The 26,854-nt window shown below is 34.7% G+C and overlaps 1 protein-coding gene across 8 annotated transcripts in view; it reads left to right on the forward strand.

Moving 5' to 3' along the window:
* CNTN1 (contactin 1) overlaps window positions 1-26,854 on the forward strand; it is a 420,382-nt gene that overhangs the window by 280,892 nt on the left and 112,636 nt on the right. For all 8 annotated transcript variants that reach the window (XM_077170576.1, XM_077170568.1, XM_077170574.1 and 5 more), the window contains 6 exons: window positions 616-740; window positions 1,419-1,536; window positions 3,595-3,745; window positions 5,480-5,607; window positions 5,916-6,091; window positions 19,869-19,989. In XM_077170576.1, coding sequence (XP_077026691.1) covers window positions 616-740; window positions 1,419-1,536; window positions 3,595-3,745; window positions 5,480-5,607; window positions 5,916-6,091; window positions 19,869-19,989 — 819 coding nt within the window. The remainder of the gene's footprint in view (window positions 1-615; window positions 741-1,418; window positions 1,537-3,594; window positions 3,746-5,479; window positions 5,608-5,915; window positions 6,092-19,868; window positions 19,990-26,854) is intronic.

Here is a 26,854-nt window from a genome sequence, read left to right on the forward strand (position 1 = left end):
ATCTTACCAATTGTAGCTACTGCATATATTTTGCAATATAGTGAGGCCATTTTTCTAGTCCTACAATAAGAGGTTATGGTGGCAGCTAGCCAGAAGTTCTGTCAAAATAAAAATAATGTATATGTGAAGGAGTAGAAAAAAGTATCTGAATCTTTAGCTGCCACAAGTTCTGTCAAAATAAAAATAATGTATATGTGAGGGAGTAGAAAAAAGTATCTGAATCTTTATCCAAAATGAGAGGAGCTGGTGTTATAATCAATTAACGATGTAATGCTTAGAAATCTCAATTTCAGTTGAAAGATTTACATTATGCTAAAAATTATTTTTGTTGTCCATGAATTATCTTGCAAACAAAACTTTGGTTCACAGATAGGAAAATACTTATGAATCAAATTACAGTTATCTCATGCTGTCATAATACAGGTTAAACTTTACCTGCAGACCCATGGAAATACCATTTTAAATGCTCTAATGGTGATTTTAGGACACACACAATATCTGATGTATCAATCCCCAGTATAACATTAACTAAATGTATTACTTATACTCTTGAAATTGAAATGCGATGAATGTTGAGACTTAGAGTTGCCACTTGCCATGTTCTCTCCGTTGTAGCATTTCCTGAGTGGGTAGAGCACATCAATGACACAGAGGTGGATATCGGCAGTGACCTCTACTGGCCTTGTGTGGCCACAGGCAAGCCCATTCCTACAATCAGATGGCTGAAGAATGGATATGCGGTAGGTATAGTCAAGTGCTTTGCTGCTCCTGAGTCCATGCTGAGGCAATGTTTTAGGGCTTTCCTGGAGTAAATCTAGCAGGAGAGACAATAGAGTAAGGATAATTTGGCCCTAAAATATACATGCTTCCTTAAACAAGCAACCAGGAAATTGAGCATGAAAGTATCTTTCTTGAGCTTAAGCGACTTTCTATAATTTATCTCTACCTTCGCCTCTCTCTCTATCTCTCTCTTTCTTTCTCTCTCCTTATTTTTTTCCTGTGTTCTCCCTTTACTCCCCTTCCTACTCATCCATCTCCATCACCTGATATTGTCTTCTTTTTCTTGCCACTGTTTCCCTGACCCCACAGAAACAGGTAAGAGCAGAGGTTTAAGTCCTATCTTTAGTCCTAGGGACACTAGCAGCAATGGGATCTTTCTGTACGTTCCTGCTGTATTCTCCCAGCTTGGCCAAGAGGGAAGAAGGGTGACTCTGATCTCTGTAAGATGAGTAAACCAAGAGCCACTGGGCATGGTAAGTGGGTGTTTCTTTCCTGTGCCATGAAAATCCCACTCCACTCAGCAGAGGGGGCAGGTGAAATGGTATAGCTCAGTTAAAATACAGTTATGCCTAAACCTAAATAAAAGCATTCCTATTAAAGTTTATCAAAATATGTGTTTTACTTTGTGTGCTTTTTAGTATCACAAAGGTGAATTGAGACTGTATGACGTGACTTTTGAAAATGCTGGAATGTACCAGTGCATAGCTGAAAACACACATGGAGCCATTTATGCAAATGCTGAGTTGAAGATCTTGGGTCAGTATCATTTCTGATTTATGTTCAAACATTCAGCAAGAAAACTACACATAAAAAATGATCATTGGGGTAGGGTTTAACAAATGAGTATAGAGTGTTGAGTCATTATATTGATATTTCTTTCAGTCTCCAGTACCTTAGAGCAACTAGAAGTAAAAAACTAAAATTGTGGAATTGCAACCCACATCAAACTCTGGAATCTGTTCCAAAACTAATTGTAGTGATGTATTTTTATATACATGTTATTTTTCACAAAAAAGAAAGAAAGAGAAGGAAGAGTGTAACAGAGAAGATAGGATTTAACAGATGAGTGTGACTACTGAATCATTATATTGATATTTCTTTAGGTCTCCAGTATCTTGGAGCAAATTGAAGTAAAAAAGAAAAATCATGGAACTGTAACCCATATAAAATTTTAAAATCTGTTCTGTAACTACTTGTTAAATTGTCTTGGAAATTTGTTGACTTTTTGTAAATGTTTTAGATTCCACAATAAAAAAAAAAGTTAAAAAATAAAACTAAAAATGAAACAAAAAATGATCATCGGGTATCCTCAGACCATGTTTGATTTCACACTACTTTCTTCAATTACTAAAGTTAAAACTTTAAAGTGTATTTTGGAACTGGTTTTCCTATCATTAAAGAACACTAAATAGAGAAAAAGTAACTCATTTTTTTCTTATGTTGGTTGAAATTTCCAACTACATATAGGAACTTACTTCATCAAATTACAATGTCATTTTAACTGGGCAGCTTGAACTTGAGACAACATAACGCATAATGGTTTTTAACATTTTGTTAATGGTAGAGCAAAATTTACATTTTTTATGACTCTTGTCCTTTCCCACCTCTGGGCAACTAAAACTACCTCTGAATATCACATAAGAGCGCAGGTAGATGCTATCACAGTGTGTATTATCCAGTCTGAGATGGGTTGTAGGCCCTTTTTGGCTCCGTCAGTCCCCAGTCTCATACCCTACAGTTGCTACTCAAAACCTTCAGGACGTTCCTCAAGCCCCTTATGCCACCCAGAGTCCTTTCCTATCACCTTTCTTACTTTTCCATTGACAACTGAAACACTTGGGTATAAAATATTTCAACTTTCAACCCCTTTCCCCAGAAGCACAGAGTTACAGATGATTGGGAGGTGTTGTAATAGATACATAGAATGTCCCTGGAGTTTGCTAAAAGACAAGGAGATTGAGCAGTGGGCTTGATGTGGGGTCCTTAAAGAAAGATGGAGCAATGAATAACCTGTTCGGAATCTCGGTATCCCCTGTTCATAAATATTGTTCTGTCCTCTGAGGTGAGGGTGGACTCAGGTGATTCATGGGCTCCTCAGTTAACTGATTGGCTCCAGTCTTCCCATAGCTCTTTGGAAGTAGGCCCTGAAGACAGGGACTTCACTGGTGCTTTGGCTGCAGCATCTCTCAGAGTGTTTGCACACAATTGGTGCTCAAAACATGTTGGTGTAATGAAGGATAGTTCATATTACTTAATGAAGAGAGTATGCTTTGGAATGAGAAGGACCTAGAATCCTGATACTGCCTTAGGTACCTCTGACAAGTTATGCAATATTACCACATTTCAGTTCTCTCATCTGTAAGTACTTAATTCAAAGTGTAGTTGAGAGTTTTGACCATGATACTATTCCAGTGTTTATAAGGGTGCTGACATCTCTCCAACCTTTCAGTTAATTTCCCTTCTGAAATTGAGACAAAACCATTGAATTAGATGTAATTTTCAGGGTATAGGTATATACAACATTTGAGTGTGACTAAAGTTATAATATTTAACCCAGTTATCATCAGGAATTAAACATTTGAAATGGGTGAATTTTATGACATGTAAAATACATCTCAATAAAAGTTGTTAAATGAAAGAAAAAAGCATTAGGTCCATTAGTGGCTGATAATAATTGTTGAGATTAATTCTTTCTATTGATTGTGAAGCAAAAGGAAATAAAAGATAATGTTATACTGCAGAGGGGAGATTTTAAAAAAATATTTTTCTTCTTTCTGTAACAAAGGGAAAAACTTTTTTCTTTTTTCCTTTTAGCTTTGGCTCCAACTTTTGAAATGAATCCTATGAAGAAAAAGATCCTGGCTGCTAAAGGAGGAAGGGTTATAATTGAATGCAAACCTAAAGCTGCACCTAAACCAAAATTTTCATGGAGTAAAGGGACAGAGTGGCTTGTCAATAGTAGCAGGTCAGTTGAAAGAACTAGAAATCCAATCGCAATTCATTATTTGAAAAAGTTTTTTTTTTAAGAGAGAGTTTGTTTCCATATTAATAATGTAAATATTGCTTATTCCAACTTTTCTTCAAAAAAGATAATATAATTCTAAAATGAACAGAAGTATTTACGCATCACCCTCAGTAAACATTATAATTGGGTTTCAAATTTTATGATTCTATAATTTATAAGGAATTTTTAAAAGTGAGGCTCAGAAATTTTGGACTGAAGCCCACACAGCTAATAAACTATGGTTCCTGGCTATGAAATATGATCCCTCTAACTATTTTTCCCCAAATAAGAATATATATATATATGCATTAATATTTGATTTGATTTTAACCAGTTAGCTTATTAAACATTACAAGAGGAAAATAAAAAGGTAATTTCAAAGTACAAATAATCTCTTCTCATCTTCTGAAATAAGCAGGAACTTTACATCTTCTAAATGAGTAAACCATCTACCAATGTCTGGGACAATACAAAAAGGCAGCTTGTGACTTGCATAGATTATTTATAGGGAGACACACCGCGTAGTTTCTGTAAGCTTCCTAGAAGAAGTTTTACCTCTCCTGAGTAATAAAGTACAACCAGGAGAAACCAGGATGGCGAAGACAGGGAACGTGATGTTGGGGGAAGTGGAGGCCCGTCAGGTGTGAGAGCAGCATGCACCAAGTGCTAAGGCAGGAACCATGGGATGTGGAGGGAATTGCAAGAGACATTGAAAATCTAGCTAAAGGGTTTAATAAGGGATGAATGAAGTGATTTTTCACAATTGCAAAGTATTATTATGGCAAAAGTGAAGGAAATAGATTTGCTTTACAATAATCCAGTAAAATAGATAAAATTGGTATCATCATCCCTATTTAGACATGAAGCCTTGAGGAGTTAAAGTGACCTGAAAATATATCAGTAAGAACCAAACTGCAAATTGAGCCTGTACCTTGTTAGTGTGGAAGTAGAAAATGCCGATGTCACTAAATGATCACAAGTCTTGCTAAGTGTGTGAAGGGAGTGGGAGATGCAGGAACAGCATGTTTCCTGAATGCACTAACTTTCCAAGTTAATATGTTTGACCCAAGAGTTATTAGGTTGTTAACACGATGGGATTAGAAAAATCGGGGTGAAAGGAAGAGTCAGTGCTGATATATTAACCATCAGACAATGAACAAGGCAAAGACCATGAAAAGGGTAGTCGCATTTTTTAGTGCTCACTCCTGCAGAAATGTACCGCATAGCAGTCCCCACTGGCCCTACCCATAGATATCTCCCCTTGATGAAAGAATCTTGTTCTGATTCTGATAAAAACCAGTGTCATGGGCCTCTCCGCCCAAGCATTTCATAGAATTGTGTTTCATAGATCAGTTCTTCCTTAATATCAACAAGTGTTCAAAAAGGAAATGGTTAAATCCTAAAATCTATTTTGGTTCTATTATATTTTTAAAGCCTTTAAATCAAATTGTTTTGCTTCCTTGATGAGAGTCTTCAAGTCCAGTTTTTGCTCACTATTTTAATCCATCAATGAGTTATGCATCAGGCTATTTAAGTTTCACTTTATAATAGATATAGAGTTTTTAAAACCTTGGTATTTCCATCAAGTAAAAGTTGGGTAAAATGTAATGGTAGAAAGATATTAGTGCATATAATCTAAGAAATAAAATGACATTAAATTAATTTTGTGAATTATATATGCTTTCATTTCATTAGAATACTCATTTGGGAAGATGGTAGCTTGGAAATCAGTAATATCACAAGGAATGATGGTGGTGTCTATACATGCTTTGCAGAAAATAATAGAGGAAAAGCTAACAGCACCGGGACTCTTGTTATCACAGGTACAAAACTGTATGATTCATTTTTTCATTTTCAGTTTGATCGTGTTTAATTTCAATGTACTATAAGATGTGTGAGTCAGTCCTAAGCTTCTAAAACAGTCCGCCTATTGATAAATTTCCATTTCAAAAGATTCAATGCAAATCTCTTGCCTGATGAAACTGTTCTTGGAATTTAGATTTGAAAACATCTTATTCTTTGGACCAGAGAAGTCAAAAGAGATTGATTTTTATTCTTTTGATGTTTCAGATAATATTGTATCTCATATTTTCTTGAATTGTGCTTCACTTGTTTATTTAAAAATATTTAGATCCCACACGAATTATATTGGCCCCCCTTAATGCCGATGTCACTGTTGGAGAAAATGCCACCATGCAATGTGCTGCTTCCTCTGATCCTGCCCTGGATCTCACGTTCATTTGGTCTTTCAATGGCTACGTGATTGATTTTAACAAAGAGAATATTCACTACCAGCGGAATTTTATGGTAGGTGTTTTAAATTTCATCATATTAATGTCCCAACTACCCTATGTGTCTGCACTGCGACATCTATTATTTAACCATGTTAATGAGACAGAAAATCAAGAAAAAAAGCTCTTTGTACTTCTTCTTATAATAATTGCAGTACTAGTTAACCTGTGTAAAACGAGTTAACTTGGAGTGCACGGGTGTTTCAGTGGTAGAATGCTCGCCTTCCATGCAGGAGATCCAGGTTCGATTCCTGGTCCATGCCCCCCCTCCCACCTCCCCACCCCCAAAAAAGAGTTAACCTTAAACGTTTTGCTAGAGATAATAATCGGTAAATGCTCTTTAGGCATCAGGTACTTTTCTCCCTTTAATTCTAATACCATTGTATCTCAGCATAAACGGACCTTAATCCTTTTGCCTTCATTTTACTTTAAATGAGATAAAAGCATGGAACCTATACTCTTTGTTATAGTGATTACTCTAAAGCATTTATTTTATTCTTTGATGTAAAAAACAGACAAAATACATAGGTTGGAGGGTTTAGGAAACTAGTTCATGTGGTTTGAAAGAGATTAAATGGCTGTATTTTAAGAATTGGAATGCATACATATATGGAAGTTCTATCATTAAATTTAGTGATGTTAAGAATCAATGTATAGATATAATTAAAATACAGGAGAAAGTCTGAGAATTACTGCAAGATAAAAATTTGGGTAAGAAGATTATTGGTATACTGATGAGCTGTCTAGGTTACAATGTATTTAAATGACAAATTGATCATACTACTATCAGTCTGTTCTTTACAAAGTAGCTGTTTCATGGCCTAAAGACCTATTTGGAGCATACGCTTAATTAAGAAAAGTTTAGTTTAAATTTAAAAGTCAATTACTGATATAGAAATAAAACAATCACTTGCCTTAGTGAAATAGTTAAGACTTTGAAGTCCTATGAAATCCATAGAGTGGTCTGTATATATTATAATAATATGCTTTGTAATTGTGCAGTCTTTTTTTATTCTTATCTGGAACTTGTCACTTGGAAAAACCCAAAGACGCTTTCAGTAAACTTAAATAAGATGGACTTTAACTAGATGGGTACATTTCTGCTTAAATTTTTGTTAAATAGAGGCACATGAACAACTATCAGGATAATTTTGGTTTGTGCTTTTTACGTGTTTTCTGTAGTTTTAGTTCCTGTCTTTTTATTTTGATTTATCTAGCTAGAACTATTCATTTACAGTAAACCTATCTATTGTCTTTCAGTTTCTCAACTAAACATACGTTTCACAAGACGACTTGGAATTGGCAGGGAACTATAAACCGTGAACTTTGTTATACTACATGTTTTTTCCTTATATTTCCAAAATTGTTTTGATGCGCTTAATGATAGACATGCCTTAAATTAGTGAAATGGGCACTGCATTTTAAATAACTTTTCCAAATTGCATTTTGTTTTGTAAGAAAAGCAAATGCCACTCAGATTTTAATTGTTTTAGGGAAAAAAAGTGAGCTAAGCAGAGATCCTATTTTTAAAACAACCCATAGACTTCTGAATTTGCTTAGTTCTTTGGTGTTATAAACTGAATAATTTCAAAAAATACAATCTGGAAATATTCAAAGCAGATAAGGGCTGATCCTTTTTCTGCAACAACCATAATTCATAAAAGTAGTTATTCAATAGCTGCAATAAGGTCTATGCAAATAGATTTTGAGGCATAAATTGCCCTAAATTATGCTGAAAATTTATGTTCAGAGCTTATTCTTGCTCCTTAAAATGATAATTACATAGTGATAGTTGATGTAAATAGTGTTTGAAAGAGAAAAAAAAGGAAAGGGGGGGAGAGACAGAAAGAAAAAAAGAGTCCAATGTCTTAAAAAGAGAGGAAAATAAGGAAATAACTGGTATATTAATTAAGAATTAACTAATAAATTGGATCATAAATATATAAAAGACTTTGGTCTTTTTAGGGCACATACAATTTTCTTAGACCACTTCAATGTCAGACCTTTCTGCTACATATACTACAAAGAATTTGAGTAAAACTACCTTATGCCTTTGATCTCCTGTGTGCCATTTGGAAGATAATCATGATGTTAGTGCTTCCTCCTGGGTTGTTTGATAGGCCATTCTAAGAAGTAGCTTTTCCTGCCTAACGTTAGGTGAATGAAAACAATGGCTAGCAGATATTGAGACAGCGGGATTATTGCTGACTGCATTTGGCTCTTGTTCAGAATTGCACAGACAAAACTATCATCATATATGTTTTTTAATTTCTTAAATAATGTTTTGACATTTTATTTAATTCTGGCAACATCTTGATAATCTGTTAGTATTCATCCACTTAAAAATATGTACTGAGCACAGTACCACCAGTAGGCAGAGTGCTAGGTACTAGGTGGATAAATAAGCTAGTAAATAAAAAATATATCAAAGGTGCCCTGTAAGTTTACATTTCAGATATAAATGTTTTGGTAGCCATCAGAATTATCAAGTCTGCTATTATCACCATCATATGTTAATAATTTTAATTGCTAAACATTAATAACAGATGTTCCAATTAATGAAGAAAGAATATGGAATCCAAACTTTAACCATTCTACTTTAAGAACCCAAGTTTGCGATTTCTAATCTAGTTTCAAAACTAGATTTCATCCAGTAATCCACTTTGCTCTGATTTTAGGTTGCTATTCTGGATTTTAACCACCAAGTGGCATCTTTGTATAAGGTTTCAAAATTCACAGCCTGGAATAATTAGAACTTCAAATTAAACAAATCCATTTTCTCTTACTGATCTCTGAGGTCTGAGATTTTGGGTGATTTTTTTGGAGGGGGTGATTTTTAAATGTTCTTCTTTATACTTTTTCCATTTAGAGTCCTATAACTAACAGAGGACAAAAAAAGTAACTGTACGTTTTGAAGATACACATTTCTTACTAAGAATTTTAGTGAGCATCAAAAATAAAAATAACATTGCAATTTTATTTAATGCTCTTACTTTGCATACAATTCTTTTGGATTAATTAATTTAAAATTTAAAATATAGCGCCATATAGACCCTTACTACTAGAAAAATACTAAGAAAAAAAGTTAAATATCTAAAGTTTACCTGCCATGTCATTTATTTAATAACTATTCACAGAGTGCGGATGGTCAGTAAATGTTTCATCAAATTATACATAGTATTTGTCAAGTATGCATATATATGAATCAGAAATTTAATAAATTTGAAGCTCACATACCAATAAGTTATTATTTTATGGCATTCTTTATTCTCTGACAATTGTGTGGCACGTAAGCATATAAATTAATCAATGGAAGTCCGATTACATAATGACTTCTGTTCTGATTTGCCAATTCAATAACTGCTTACTCCCTTAGAGCAAATAAAAGTGCAGACTCATTTAACTTATTAATTTAGTCTATAACCCCTCCTATTCTAGAAAAATTTTGAGGCTACCTACCAAAAATTATATATCAATATGTATCATTTTATTCCTCTCTCATTTGTGATACCCAAACTATAAAAATTACATTTTCAACATCTCTCTAAAGTTTAACATTTACTTTGGAGTTATTTTCCTTCAGTTGTTTTGCAGCAACACTTTTTTTGCCAGACCCTTATCTCAATTGGCATGATCTTCTTAAACTTTCCGATTGTCTTTATTACCACTATAATTTTTCCTTATTTTTATGTCAAGTACATTCATATATATATATGAATTCATATATATATTTAATATATATATATTAAAGTTGCAATTCATTGCTTACCTTTTATGAATTTGTAAGCAGTACATGGAATTGTATAGGATACCTGCCACTAGCCATACTTGGGCTCCAGTATCCACTTTTCCATTTCCAATTCTGTGACCCTGAACAAGTGATGAAACCTTTCAAAACCTCAGATTTCTCTTCTCTAAAATTTTATTAATAATTCACATACTTCACTGGGCTTAAAAGCTGATGACTTCACAATATTTTTTGTGAGGGCTTAAATGAGAAAATGCCTATAAAGTACTTGGAACAGAATCTGGCATATTATAAGTAATTATACTTATAATTACTAATAGAGCAATTATTCCCCAATTGAATATTCCAGGAGCTTTTGCCAGATAAAATTTCTGGGTACAAATATCACTTCACAATTTAATTATTGCACTGCTTGTTATAATGGCCAGCTCATCTAAGACAAAAATTTCAAGGTATTTCTTTGCTGAGGGCAATAGCGAGGTAGTAGTAAAAATCCATGTTTATTGAGTGATTATTATTTCTGCAGCATTAAGCTAAATGTTTTTTATGTATTTCTTATTTGATTGCCACAAAAAAATCTTCTAATGAGGTACGTATCATTAAGATTTTCTCAATTTTTGAGGTGAGGAACATGCTCAAATTCACCATACACCTCATTAGTGGCAAGGGCAGGATTTGAACCAGGCTATATTTCTGTGGACACTGTGACCTTTGCCATTTCGATTTTTAATCCATTGGTTAGTATCCATGTCTATTTCTATTTAAATAGTCCTCACCTATTGTTTCAAATGCTATGGGACGATACTGCTAAACTCTTATATTTTATTCTCTATGATCCTGTTTAATGAAGTTTTTTATGTCCACTCAAGTTATCCAAATTACTTCATTCTCCCTATCTTTTTTTAGCAACGTTTGCAATACACTTTAAATCAAGTTTACACAGTTTCAGGTGGTCTAACTATAAAGTTCTAGGAAATTCTTAAGAATCTCGTTTAGATAGGTAGGTGTATGTATGTGTTTACATGCACCTGAGTGTAATTGTCTGACAGTATCAACAATACTTTTCAAGAAAAAGAAGACAGAGTTCTTAAGATTTTTTCTTTTTTTAAAGATAATATTAGTTATACTGGATATGTCACATAAAGGTGTTTAAAGTTTAGAAATAAGCTTCCATATGAGAGGTGCTTTAATCTTGAACACAAATTTTGCTTGTGCAGACAAGCCATAAAAGAAATAGGGACTAGAAATATTAATATCGAAACGAAAGGCAATTTGGGTTCCTACCTTTTCATTAGCTGTTTATTCACTGTTGAACAAGAAGGTGAATATTTCCCAGCGTTGTGGGTCCACAGAGACGTGATGGCTGGAAGAAACAAAGAGGGCTGGGCAATAATCCTGGCAAGGGCAATTTGGAAATTAGAGCTGAAGAAGCCAGAACCGAAGACCCGTCAGGCTCAGTGACATGATATAAACCCTAAAGCAGTGGTTTTCAGCTGGCATCAATTTTACCCTCCAGAGGACATTTGGGGATGTGTAGACATTTTTAATTGCTACACCTGGGGTGCCAGGAGGGGCGGGGGTGGGGGGTGGGGAGAGAGGGAGGCAGTGTTACAGCAAGGTGTTTAGCAGGGGTGCTGCTAAACATGCGGCAGTTCACTGGACGGCCTCCGCAACGAAGGATTGCCATCTCCAGATAGTCCACAGTGCCGAGATAGAGAAACAGTGCTCTAAGGGAAATTAAGGAAGAGGCTTTGGAGTAGAGGGCATGACCACTGTAAGTCTGTAAACATGCTGCATGGGAACAAAGAGAAGCTATATTGCTAAAGGCAAACAGAGTATTGGCATACAAAATTGTAAGTTACTGGATAATAGAAAATCTTTTCTAAACTGGTGTGAGTAGTAGAGGATACGTCTCATGTATTTTGTGAATTTAAGATTCTTAACATTTGATAAGCAGTGAAAGAGAGAGTAAAATATGTTTAAAGTGTACTGGCTCCCAACTTAGTTCTGTGTTCCACCCAACGCCCACAGCCAAATCCACCTTCGCTATTTATAGAAGTGAATTAATTGGAAAAGAGTTAAATGACTAGACAATTTGCTCCTACTTCACTCTGTCTGAACATGTAACTGACCTCCCTTCCATAATCCTAATAAACCTTTACTTGCACCTAACAGGCTTCTTTTAAGATTGTCATGCTGTGGACCCACAACTCTGGAAAATAGTCACCTTCTTGTTCAACAGTGAATAAACAGCTAATGGAAGGGAAGGAAACAAAATTGCCTTTCGTTTCAATATTAACGTTTCTATTCCTATTTCTTTTGTGGCTTGCCTGCACAAGCAAAATTTCTGTTGAAGATTAAAGCACCCTCTCATATGAGAAGTTTGTTTCTCAAAGTTAAACACCTTTATGTGACATATCCAGTATATATAAAACCATCTCAGCCCAAATGGTTCTCCAGTATGGCATCTTACTGTCCAGTCCTTAATAAGCATTTGTTAATGACCATGTTAAATGAATGGAATTAAGTACTGCACGTATAGTGGCAAATCTTTGCTCTTTAGAGATGTATGGGTCACATATTTATTTTACACTCCTGAGTAGTTCTACAATAAATATTCTGGCTGTATCTGCTTGCAAAATAAGTCAACAAAAAGAGGGAATATAAGCATGTAGACCTCTGGTGTCTTAGGAGTTTCATAATTTTATATAGTGGGATCTTGAATGTTTTATTTGTGTTATCATATTAAAATGTGCTCATTAGTCATGTATGCTTTAAAAAACTATCTAATTTTTCCAGTTTGATTGAAAGAAAATGTTATCTAGAGACCTGGGTTTTTATTCTGGTTTTGCCACTAAGATGTTATATGACCTTGGGCAAAGCAGTCACTCTGAACTTCAGATTTCTCATCTGTCAAACCAGGAGGTTGGGCTACATCTGAAACTTTAAAAAACAACAAAAAGCTTTTAGCAGAAGCATCCCTTTTGCAAAGAAAATTTAAATCAGAATCCAAATAAATGAATTAGATGAAGGTGGAATTGCTCTGAAGATAAAGTGTGTGTGTGTGCGTGCGTGTGTGCGTGTGTAGGAGATTACATAGCCAAAATTCCTACCCAATTGTTTCTTTCTTTTGCTTTCCCACCGAACTCCCCATTCTGGTCCCTTGCTGTTACCATCTAGTTCATGAAGATTCTCAGGATCCCAAGGTTAATGAGAATCAACCTGAAAGTTACATGATTTAAATGATATCCAAGTTTTCTTTCAACTCGAAAATACAGGTTCTAAATCCAAGGCATTGATTGTGTTTGTCCATCATTCTAAATGCTTAGCAGAAACTTTATAGAAAATTTCCTTCTTTTTGAATTTTCATTTAAAATTCATTAGCTGATCAAAATTGGACTCTTCAGCCATCACTCTCACTGTTTATTTCACATCAAAATAGCCAAATTAAAGAATGTTCAACATTTCTATTGGTTCTGTTAATATTTGGCGAGTTCTTAGTTTTTATCCTAGACTTCTTCCCTAATTTGTTTAAACTTTCATAATTTCGGTAGCGTTACCTCTCTTCCATATGTGTTTTTTTTTTTAGATAGAGGTAGTCTTAATACTGATGCACAACTTAAAATAACACTAACATAAATATTAGATAATATTAAGGAATAGTGTTAATTACAATATGTGTGAAAGTGGTTTTAAGATTATATAAGAGAATGGCTTTATTTGTTTATTGGAGATGCAAACTGAAGTATTATTATGTTGGTAATGTATTTTTCAAGGGTTGAGCAGTAGATGAAAAGATAGATTGATAGATAGGTAGATAAATAGATAAGAGGAAAGAAAGAGAAATCCAGATAGCTTGACAATTAAATAATGTATGGCAAAAAGTTTGCAATTATTAAGTCTAGTTGGTAGGCATGAGTGCCTACTGTGCTAATTCTCTCTGTTTTCTTACATTTGAAAATTCAAATAGGAATTTTTTTAATAAAGAAGTAAAGTAATAACATATATTTTACCACTATGAGAAAGCACCCACTTGTACTTATCAAACTGTGAACCTGAATCGTGTTGTCCAATCTATAAAGAACTGCTTTGAAAACTGCTAGTTCTGGTAACACCAGGGCTTTGTATTAGCTATAGAGCCTTAAACAAGAGCTTAAAATTAAATCTTTAATTCTTTATCTCCAAAACGGCATTTTATCAATGCTATCTCCTGAAGTATTAAAAAATTAAATGAGGGTGGGCCACGGTGGCTCAGCAGGCAAGAATGCTCGCCTGCCATGCCAGAGGACGCGGGTTCGATTGCCGGTGCCTGCCCATGTAAAAAAAAAAAATTAAATGAGAAAATATATGTAAAGTAGCTAGCACATTGCCAGACATCTAAAAGAAACTCAATAAATTAGATCAGATAATAGTAGGAGTGTGGTAGTAGTGGCAGCACTGAGAGTAGCTATTGTCAAAGTAGTAGTAGCAGTTTACTAGTAGAAGTAATAGTAGCAGAAGTAATAGTAGCAGTGATAGTAATATTCTATAGCAGAAATAGTGGTAGTAGTGGCTGTTGTTATAGTAGCATAGTTTCCTCATTTGTAAATACGCTTAAAATATAATTGATCACGTAAGGGTCTTATTAAGAGTGAGCCTGCACAGCTGTACCAGTTCCTGTCACCTGAAAGCCCTTACTAATTACTTGCAATTAATAATGCTGCTGCTGGTGGTAGTGATGCTTGCTGTGCCATAAGATGCATTTGCCACACTTAACCCTTCTCTACTGCAACAGTCAAAACAGTAATAATTTTATTATCTCTTCTCTAATCAAAAGTAAAAAAAATAGTTTTATTATTTCATGAAATAATATATCACATATATATAAAATAGTTTTTGTCTACGAGATTCTAGAATATGCTCTTTAAAGGACATTTGTTCCTCCAGTTTTCTATATCTTTATCTTCACTCTGAACTTTGATGGAACAAAAGAGACTTTTTTGGTTAATACGTAGCCATTATTAGCTCAACGTCTTATTTAGACCTCATATAAACTGTCCAAGGTATTTCTTTGTTCATTATGATTCATTTAATTTGTTAATACAATTTCGCGATCCGGCTTCATATATACTGTAGGGAAGATTTTCCGGAGTTGGTATACAGGAGAGAGGAGAGGAAGTAATGGGCTGTTATACGCTGTAAGTCTTTTGATTTAAACTTGGGAAATTTCTAAGTGGTAAACCGCATATACACTTTGGAACATCCCTTAGCTTTGCTATCACAATTTCCAGTATGTGATTCAACTCTCCTCATATGAAGAGAGGCATTTTGTAATCCAGCCAAGCTGTGGGTTTCAGTGAAAATACAGAGAGCATTTGTATCTAATTTGTGGCTAGAATGTGCTGAGGCCCATGATCTTTACTTGCTTTGTAAGCGTTCTGTCAACCGCTAAGGACCTCAGCTCCTCTCGGGGTATGGAAAGCGCTAGCACCACTTATAAAACTTCAGGAAAGTTTTCATGCATACATAACTATACTGGAAATGATACAGTATATTTTTACTTTGCTTTCCTTCAGAGGAGTTTTCAATGCCACACCTTTGTCAACTATAGAGCAAATGAGAACATTCAAGTTGCTTATTATTGCTTTATACAGGTAAAACTGTCATTGTCTACCTAAGGCCTTACATTTAAAACTGAGCTGACTTCTAAAATGATTTTAGCATTTAAAATTTTTAGAATAGTTTAGTTAAAAATTTAGATAGCATAGTCTGAAGATTCAATAAGTATAAATTTAATATGTTTATTTATACTTTGATAAGTATAAACAATTTATTTTAAGACATAAATAGCACATGTTTTTATTGCATGTGATACAATATAAGAAAGATGAACACATTATTCTTTTCAGAAAAAAATAAGTGAATAGAGAAGCAGAATTATGTGTCCAGCTGAGAGTTTGTAAAAAGAAAAATAGCAATTTCATTAAGGAAACAAAAAGGTAATTAGAGGTATAGCATATAAACATTAAAACAAGGGTGGTGCCACAATCTCTTTATTTTTACTTTAATTTTCTGCCCTTGATTGTTTTATCATAAGGATGGATAAAAAAACATATAAAATTCCTGACATTGTTATATTTTTAATTCCAAACTGTTGGAATTAGTGTAAATTTAGCATCAGAATTACCTTTCAATTAGAAATATTAAGCAATGAAAGTACTGCGTTCACATAATAAAATAATATTATAAACGTAACTGCTTTGAATTTGATGCAAACATTATTCTTTCTCAAATATAACTATTGTATTAGTTAAATTAGTTTGAAGACATTTTAATTAATGCATTTTTGCTAATGAATAATAATAGTGTCAGAGTACATTTCTATCAAAGACATCGTAGCATATTTAAAGCAATCTGTTTTACAAATATATCATGTTCAATTTATTTTACTTTAATTATTCTATATTATTTGATTTTTTCTCATTAAAAATTAGACATATAGATTATTAGCTTCATGAAAGTCCTTGAAGATGTCTTTTGCAGTTACCCTCCCCATACAAAATTTTACTGTCTACTTAAGTATATTTTTAAAAAATGATTAGTTATAAATAATCAAATAATATCTTTTTATCTCCTTTCTTAAATAAATGCTTTTTTTTCTATAGTTGGGAAGTTTAATTAAGGGTTAGAGTTTTCCAAATTAGCCACATTTTTTTCTATAGATTTTCACATTTTTCCCCAAACTTTGCTTTTTCTTATAATATTAGTATAGAGTAACTTGAAATATAGTAAACATGAAATAATAGCAATAGGTGCCCTTAATTCAGCTATTTCTATTGTATATATAATTTCTATTGTATGTCAGATATTGCATTAAGTCCTCGGTTTGTAATAATGAATAAGACTTAGGCCCTTCCTTGAAGGAATTATGGTCTAGTGGAAGAGATGAATACTTAAACAATTATGGGAGAGAGGGATATAGAAATATATGTACAAAGGGAAGCACCTAGCCCAGTCTTTAGAGATCAGAGAAGAAAGGGGCACCTAGACTGAGTTAGCCAAGTGATGGAGGTGAGAGGTGGGCCATCCAGACAATGCAAGCGCTATGTGCAATGAGCTGCAGGTGGGAGCACGTGGTGAACTGTAAATTGTTCACGTGTTCATATGGCTGGAGAAGAAGGGATGGCCAAGGAAGTAACGTGAAGATGTAGAAAGAGCAGGTACTTCATCCTGACACCAAGAGAACTCTCATTACATGCCCAGGAAATGCTGCAATCATAGGTTGTATGGGTTTAACCTAATTCTGCTTGTAGTTGAAAAGATGTGAAAATATATTATCTTAAGAGCATGATAAGCAGTTTGATTAGTCCATTCAATGATTATTGAGTGTTATTTTGCTACTGGCATTTTTCTGGTCCCGGAAATGCACTGCTAAATAAAACAGACATGTTTCTTCTTTTCAGTAAACTTACAGTCCACTGGAGAGACTAATTTTCATCACCTAGCCATACAAATATTTAATTTCAATTGAGATATGTAATATGATATAAGGTACCAGGCACTAAAATAAAATTTAAGAAGAGGGCCTGTCTAGTCCAGAGAACAAGGAAGGGCTTGCTAGAGAAAGTGATTCCAACTGGTATTGGGGGAGGGGATAAGTAAGTTTTACTCAGATGAAGGTGGTAAGGGGATGAGGTCTGATGGAATACAGCCCAGGGATGGAAAATCCATGGAGAACCAGAATGGGAGAGAAGAGGGTGCATTTGAGGTTCTGGAAAGAAGACGTTCTTCCTGGATGGCAGTGTGTAAGTGGTGTGGCACTAAGCAAGAATGAAGGATGAACAGAGAATGGAGGCAAGTTTGTCCATTATAAAGCTTAAGGCCTTTATCCTGAGAAAGTGACTGTCTTGAAGGTTTCTGTTTCTTTGTGAGGCTGATATGATCATATTTGTGTTTTTAAAAGGTCCCTTTGGGTGCCAAGTGGAGAAGAGGGTAGAGTGGGGCAAGATGGAGACAGTAACCAAATAAGATGCAGTAACTGAGGGGAGAGATGATAACGTGGCCTAAGGTAGAGGTAGCAGTGATGAAACAAAATGAATAAACTCAAGAATTTGTGATGGTTGTTCTGTGAACTCATAACTTCTCGAATAAAAATTTTCAAAATAATAAGAAGAAGAATTTACAGTGGAATGGTGAAGTGAAGAAGAGGAAAGGTTAAGAATGTCTTTGAAGTTTTGGAAGATGTGCTGTCACTGATGACTAGACAAATGGAGTATTTCAGGAAGGGGGATCAAATGCTATTAAGAAGTCAAGTAAGATGGATAGAGAAAGCGGGATCCAAATTAGAATGAGTTGACGATTAACCATCAAGTGATTAAGCAGCTTAACATGAGGAAATGAGAATAATCATTTGTTTCCGAGGGAAAGTAGATAAGAAAAGAGAAGTAAGAGATAGGAGATGGGTGCTAGGGCACCAAGGGAGATGAAGGTCCCTAGTAAATGATGGACAGAAAAACTTTAAGATTAGAACTGTGTAAGAGATGGTTGTTTTATGTTGATTAGTACCATAAGGGTGATAAGAACAGTCCCATTACCTTCAATCCTTTAGCAAACCCACTTCACTAGAAAATGCCTCATGTTAGTAGGTTTTGTATAAAAATAGTTTAGGGCTTCTTGACATGATAAAGAAAGCAAAACCCAAAAGGACAGAAGGAAAGAACTTTATCCCAGGAATTTTCAGAAAACATTGGAAAGTTTTTGGGTTTTTAATCAATCTAGACATGAAAGGACAGGAAGACCCCCCCCCCAGTGGGATCTAATCGTTTATATGTGGAGATGAGCCTTCTCTTACAACCAACTGAACCAGTCTGCTTAGATTATAACTGCCTATTATTCTTAACCTCCTTCATCAAGCAAGGATTGCAAACCAAAATGCTTTCTGAGACCAACAGGTGACATAGCTGTGTAGGGCCCACTGGTAGAATATTGAAGCAGAGTATTCACTCTACAAAGTCATTAAAAATTCATATTTTAAGATCTTTGCTGGCCTAACCAATTTATTATTAGCCCATTTATTTTTAGCTCATCCTTACATGTATCTGAATTCCTATTAATGGCTTCCTAAATCAATATTTTCACATCATAGGAAAACCAAAAAATTACTGAAAATTTGAGCTTTCCAAATACTTTGCCTAAGAAGTATTTTAGAGATAATGAACATTTACTTTGGCATGCTCCCACTACCAAGCAAGCTTAGTGACCTTAGTTAAGTTTCTTGACTATTCTAAATCTCACTTTTATCTGGAATAAAACAGGCATGATAGGAATTATCTCATAGGGCTGTTGTCACATGAGAATCAGATGGTATATGCAATTGCACAGCCAAGAACATGATACATATTAGGCACTCAAAAAATATGAACTATGTTTTAAAAATTGTATTGAGACAGTGCCTTATTATCACAAGCAAAACTCCTTCAATATTACTTTCAAATTAATTAACTGAGTACTCTTCTAAGTAGTGGATATAGAAGTGAGCAAAATAAGAATCCTTGCCCTCTTAGAGCTTATATTTTGGCTTGGTGACAAAGTACATGTTTGAACTGTCCAGTTTGACAGTTTCTGCAACTTTTAGTATCTTTTTCAAATTAGTGGTACCACATCTTGAAATAAGTCAGTTAGTTTGGTTCTACAAAACTAAATTGGTAATTCTCCCCAACCATAGAATGAAATAGATTCATCCTTAGGTTTTTTTTTTTTTTTTTTTTTTTGCATACAGCTCTCTGATAATAGAAATAATAGAAGGTTTAAGCTACTATAGCTAAAAAGGACCTTAAGCAATTAATTCAGTCACCTTCTTTTTCTCAGGTGATACTGAAGTACAGCATATACCCAACTTAAGCAATCCCATCCTTAAGTTATAGTACTGAAAACAGATTAAAATGGTGTTCATTTAGTTAGAAGAAAATATACCTTTTGTATCCTAATACCATATAATTGATAAAAAAAATTATATATATATGTATGTATATGTACTGATTTCAATAACTGCTGTTTTTACTAACAGCTAGATTCCAATGGGGAACTGCTCATCCGAAATGCCCAGCTGAGACATGCTGGAAGATACACTTGCACTGCTCAGACAATTGTGGATAATTCTTCAGCTTCTGCGGACCTTGTTGTGCGAGGTAAGAGTTTCAAAAATTTAGAATTCCAAAACGAAAGGTATTTGACTTGTATAAATATGTCTTATCTTCTGGTGACTCTGGTTCAAATTCTTATACATTTAGAATCGTAATCCTGAAAACAGCTTCTCACCCATGTCTGGTAATGATTTATGTCAGACAGTTAGTAAGCAACACTGAAATATGCTTCATTTTCTAACTGCATATCCCCTAGAAACTTACACCACACAACTCCTACTTAATGTTTGTGCTTTTATACTTAGCACTCACCCAAAATTCCCATATCTTGTATGCTGCATACAGGGCTATTTCCTTTTTAATTTTTGTGGAAAAGCTATACTATACTATACTGTTTACTGTAGCAAATCTTATGTATTTATCACTATCATTATAGAATACAATTTTAATTTGTGTATGTATCATGTTTCTATTGGCTGCTGCTTTTCAGGCTCGTGTTTTTGTTCTTTTCATTAACCTAAGTGAGAATGTGTAAGGACACACTTATTGAAAATATGAACCCTTTGCTACTTGGCCCCGTTATGGCTGCGTGGCAGGCTGTGCACGTGCCACACCTTGTTTAGAATCACTACTCAGCTCTTCTGTCATTCTCTGCAGCATAAAAGCAAGTCTCTTTAGCTTAGCACTCAAGAATTCCATGGTTGCTCTTAGCCTGACTGTCATCTCAGCTTTAATCGCTCATCATTCCTTGTTACTAACTTCACTGTCACCTAGTTCACAACACATACTATTCCTTGTTTCATAGCCTTCCTTGCATGCATTTTATTAATATTTAGTGAATTTGAGTTCCTTTGCATAGTTTCATAGTTCACTTCTTTTTTCTCTTTTGGTGTCATGTGAAAATGTCTGTATTTCTACACACTCATTATTTGATTGTACAATTTTTCAGTTTATTTTTGCACAAATCAGGCAAATAATTAGTAAGTAAAATTATATCCATGGTTTCTTAATGCCTCTTCCAGCATCAGATCAACATAGTTTCATTCAATTTCATGCACCTCCCATGTTTCTATCTACAGCAATGGTAATACAGATCCCGAAACAGCACTAGGCAATGTTGATACGCCTTTTATTTCAGTTGAATAAATTGAATACATTCTCCAATAGATTAATAAGAAGTCTAGCTGAAGTTTCTTTATTGAATTGAATGAAAAAACCCGATTCCTTGATTGCAGTGTATCAAAAGTGATAAATTTCAAACTAAATTTTCACAAGTCGTTATAACCCTTAACTCTTATTCTCCCTTCCCCTATTATTTACCACTAGTATTGTTGTGGTACTAATGAGGTGTTCCTGTTAGATATAGACGATAGCATGTGATAAAAATTGTTCATTGCTGTTAATAACTCTTGGAACAAGTGTCATAACTTTGAAATAGTTCATACAAGAATTTATGCATGTGTATATATATATATATATTTTCCTGTGGAGAAGTTGAATATTTCCCTTATTCTCCCCAGTCCCCAAGGGGACCTTGCAAATAGTTCTTTATTTACTACTCAAATTACTCTGCAAGATAGAAGGGAATCACACTATCTTGGACCAACTAACAAGAGCTCACACCCTATTGAAAATTCCATGAACTCATTGTGTGCAACTAAACTGTCCATAAAAGTTAAATTTGGAAATGCACTACCCAGAATATATGCTGCAGCCTTTTGCCAGGCACTTTGTATTTTGGGGCCTCCCTGTCTCCTTTTTTTTAAAAAACTTTTTATTGTATAGTGTAACATATACAAAGCAAAGAAATAAGAAAGCAATAGTTTTCAAAGCTCTCTTCAACAAGTAGTTACAGAACAGATCCCAGAGTTTCTCATGGGCTACCATACGATCCTGTCAGATTTTTTTTCCTTCTAGCTAGAATTTATTTATAAGTGCTAATTGGTGAGATACATGGCTTTAAACAACCCCTTTCAATCATATTCACCTTCAATACAGCACTATTACTTATAATCCCACTAATGAACTACCCTCACATCTATCCATTCCCGTGCATTTAAGTTCAACCTCATTAACAAGTCTATACATATTAGGTAACTGCTCTCCCTTCTCTAGCTACTGTCTATCTTGAGGTCCCCTACAGTCTACATTTTAAGACTCTGAATTTACATTTTCTAAGGGGTTTATATTTGTGAAATCATACAGCATCTATTCTTTTGAGTCTGGCTAGTTTCCCTCAGCACTATGTCCTCAAGGCTCATCCATATTGACATATGCTTCAAGACCTCATTTCCCCTTACTGATGCATAATATTCCATCATATGTATATGCCACATTTTGTTTATCCACTCTTCTGTTGATGGGCCCTTGGATTGTTTCCATCTTTTGACAACTGTGAATAATGTCACTGTGAACATCAGTGTGCAAATGTTTGTTCATGACATTGCTTTCAGCTCGACATTAGCTTTCAAGACTTTTCCAGCAATAGCTTGTGTATAGATTTAATTGACATTTTGCATATTTAAAAAATTAATATTATGGCAGGGGTTATACCACAATAACATGTGCATCCATGTTTTCATATAACTGCATTTTAGTAAATACTAAAAATTCAGAGGTAATAGAAAGTTTAAAAATTCAATAGAAGAGTATTAATGACATTATCCACACATGCTTGAGTACCTGGTGACTATAACATGTAATTTTATAGATGTTAAAGCCAATTAAAAAGAAAAACTATGAAAAGTATTCTGTGATGATAAAAATGTTTTCTTCCCCTAAAACCTTTTAGTGCTAGGAAAAATGTTGCAAAGCAATGGAAACTGGCAAGGTTAACTCAGGAGAAAGATATTACAACATTTTAAGTCCCTGTACTATAGCAGGATGTAAATATAACTATATAGGTGGATGCAAAGTATTAACTTGGCACTGTTTAAAGTCTGCAGAGTCATAATTAGTCTCCAACTTTTTCAGTAGTAAAAATGTATTCAATTTGTATCAAAATAAAGTTTTAGTTAAGTGCATTTTTGCATAGCTTGTGTCAAACATGTATATAAAATAGACCATCAGGTAGCTTTAAAAATACTATTCTACTACTTATTAAACATATTTCTTTATTTTGCATAGTGAGGGTAGACAGAATGTAAGGAAGACATATCCTGCCTTAAGTAATATTATTATTGGTCCATTTATCCACTTAATTTTATTGTTTTTTTGTCCAGTACATCATAGCCTGTAGTTCACCAACAAGAATAAAGGGGTCCTAAAACTGTATGCAAAATCCTGTATGTATGTACATTTTCCTGGGAAGAGTGTTTATAATTTCATCAGCTTTCCTCAGCAAGCAATGACTCAGAAGGCATTAAAATTTTTAATCTACTATGCTTTATCTGGCTCCATCTATATTTTAAGACTCTCTAAAGAGAGAAACTGAGGGCTGATTAATTACTTCATGCTAAATTATAAACAACTAATTTCATATACTGACATCTAATAGCACATTTGGAAATGTGGATTGCCTTAGAAAGATTCAGTTTGCTCTCAACATCTCAAGAATATAACTATTTCTCAAAACATATGAAACATGTTTTATATCAAATATTCTGTAAGAGCTTGCCAGATTTGAAATTTGACTAGAACGTATTCAGATGTCAGTGGTCTGAGTGACAGATACTAAAATTAGTACTAAGAAAGCTACAGTGAACAAAGTAGAGGAGATATTTTAGTAGTAAAGCTAGGATAGCACATAAACTATTATGTCCTATCAGAAAACTTAAACAAAATTAGAAATATTCAAAAATAATTAAAACAATGGAAATTTCTTTTAGTCTGTGCTACCTTGAAGGAAGTGAAAACATAGCGCATAGTAAAGACTGTTGCTACTCTCCTATGTGTGTGTGCATGTGTGTGCATTTGTAATTGTGGATGGGTGAGTATGTATGTGTGTAAATTTTGAAGTAGTTTGCATGAGAGAAAAACAAATTGTATTTTAGAATGATGCCTTTCATTATTATTCCAAATTGAGTTTAGAATGAAAGTAGGGAATTGGGTAAGTCTGAATAATTCTAAATATAACACTAAGTTAAATATAGTGAAACAGAAGGAATGAAAATGTAACATTAGACTTGATTTTATGGAGCCTTTTACCCAGATAATATTTGCTTCCCCCTTTCTAAGCTTTCCGTTCAATGTGTGGTAGGGTTTAGAAATAAGAAAAATAATAGCAATGGATCTCAACCAAAAACAAGCTACAAAAAGTGACCCCACAAATCAGATATGAGAAGCCATCTTTTTTTGTAGCCACCAGAAATGTTTCCTGTTTAGAATGCTACCACAGTTTCATTTGTTTGCCAACTGTTGGCGTTTCCTAAAGCAAATACCAGAAATGGATTGACTTTTGCAGTGGGATTTATTAGGTTACAAAATTACAGTTCTCAGGCCTTGAAAACTTCCAGATTAAAACCCCTTCCCTGGGGAGAGGCTGCTGGTGTCCAGGGTTCCTCCACCACGTGGGAAAGCATAGGGCACTGTCTTCTGGTCCTCTTCAAAATGTCTCTGGGCTTCTGTGGGTCCTTGCTTATTTTTCCCACGATGTTTCTGTCTTAGCTTCTCTGAGCTTTCTCCAAAATGTCTCTGCCTTTTTTCCATCTCATAAAGGACTCCAGCATGGGAATGAAGACCCACATTGAATGGGCAGGGTCACATCTCCATGGAAACAACTTAAGTAAAGGGTCCCACCCACAATAATCTGCACCCACAAGATGGATTCAAAGAACATAGGCTTTTCTGGGGTACATAACAGGTTCAAACCAGCACACCCACCAAAGCTCAAGGAGAAGGGACCAGAAAAAATGGCACGCACTGACAGATCCCTCACAGGAGGAACTTCCTCCTGCAGTGTTATCCATCTCTGCAACCACCTTAGATAATAAGGCCGTAGCTTGTTATTTTCCACTTTTAAATGCTGAAGCTGCCTTTCAAATTAGTTACATCCTTCCGCTTCAGAAAGTTTCCTGCTATTATGTCTACAGTGTAGAGATTATTTCTGCAAGAGTAACCTCTCTTCAAACAATAATTTCCTGCAAGTCCAATGTCTCAAATTCAAGATGCATTGATTGAAAAGAAAGTCAACACCACTTATTTTTCTAGCAATATATTAAATTCATTATGCTGAAAAACTCTCATTGAAAGCACCAATTTTGGGGTGTTTCCTGCCCCACATCCTGGCAAAAGCAAAAGACTATCCTTTCTGAAATGTGCGCTTTCAACTCAGCCCCCTCAGAATTCTGGCAACTTTACATATATCAAATATGAAACTTCATGACAAATTACAAGGCACAGTAGGAAACATGCGATTATGAGAGAGAATCAGATGGGAGTTAGGTGGGAACAAAACAAAATAATAGAATTAGAACCCAAACTGCTTCAGATATGGGAATCATCATAATGAAACTAAACATAACCATGCCAAAAATGTTTAAAGAAATAAAAGTGGAAATGGTAAAAATGAATTGAAAACAAAGGACTATAAAAATTGGGAAAGAACAAAAGTAATACTTATAAATGACAAACATAATCATTGAAAATAAAAACTTAATAAATGGGTTAAAGAACAGATTAGAGATAGATTAGGAAAAAAATAGGGGATTGGAAGATATATTTGAGCATAGAGAAACAAAAACAGATTTCAGCCCAGAGAAACAAAAACAAAATTTGAAAAAGATTAAGACATTGAACATATAATGCTATTCCCCACTTCCACACTGCCAGCCTTCTCAGCAAAAGTTCCTGAAAATTTTGTAACTTTTGTTCAAAATTCTCAAACTTGGCTGTACATTAAATTTACCACTTAACCATTTTAAATAAACAGTCCTACACTACTCTCGAAAGTTTTCTCAGTGATAGATCTGGGATGAGTTTAGCAACCAGATTAAAGATTCACCTGGTGAACCATAATGCAATCATATGTAATTATTATTAATGTATCACTGGACAGTGTCTCTCTCTAGGAACTTGAGCCCACTCTAGTAAAGGTGGTAGAGTCAGAAGCTCCAAGCTCTGTCCCCTATGGAAGCTTTGAATAAACAGCAAGAACTGGCAGAAAATCTTTCTCAAAAATCCAGAAGATATTTAGTGACTTGCAGTAGGAAAGCAAGTACCAAAACAAACAAACAAAAAAGGCAACTTAAAAGGGGTAAGGTCTCATGGAACCCTAGCTGGCCCTTCCCCATCCTCCTCAGTGGCTCAGAGCAGAACTGACCCACACTCCCTCCCCATGCAGATCCCTGGTCCAGGTTATGGAGGAAGCAGAGTAACTTCATGCACATAGTGAAAGCATGTATGTCTGGATCGGTATGTCTGGTGATGGCCTGAGGGACTTGTCCCAGAACTCACTCTGCATGTAGAAGCCATCTCACAAAGCTCTCTTACAGAACTCCTGTGGGACAGAAGTCAAGGCTGCTTGGGGCAAGGGGTTGCTGGCTGTAGGACATACCGTACAGTGTGACCATGAGGAAATGGTTACCAATAAAGAGGAGACATCCACATCTGTGTAAATGGAGAAATTGTTAGGGTCACAGGTGCATGGCCAAGAAAAGATGCATTTTCAGAGAACATCAGAAGGCCCCTATGTTTTGGCCTGGAGCTATTCTCTAAACTCATTGTACTCAATGAGAGCACATACACAGGTCAATCTACAAAGAATGACAAAGGTGGTTTCCTTTTTGTTGTTGCTAGCTCCTGGCATTCAAAGAAAGCTCTGTCATAATACTAGGATGAGAAAATGTCCCAATTAAAGCAAGTCTATAGAGATGTCCAATCAAAGGCATCCAGGGAAAGATACCTTGGTTCAAGAAAGCCAGTGAAGTTCAAGGTTCTCTTTCAAGTGAGAAGGTACATGGTAAATACAGTC

The sequence above is a fragment of the Tamandua tetradactyla genome, chromosome 7, assembly GCF_023851605.1.
Source record: "Tamandua tetradactyla isolate mTamTet1 chromosome 7, mTamTet1.pri, whole genome shotgun sequence".
NCBI classification, from domain to species: Eukaryota; Metazoa; Chordata; class Mammalia; order Pilosa; family Myrmecophagidae; genus Tamandua; species Tamandua tetradactyla.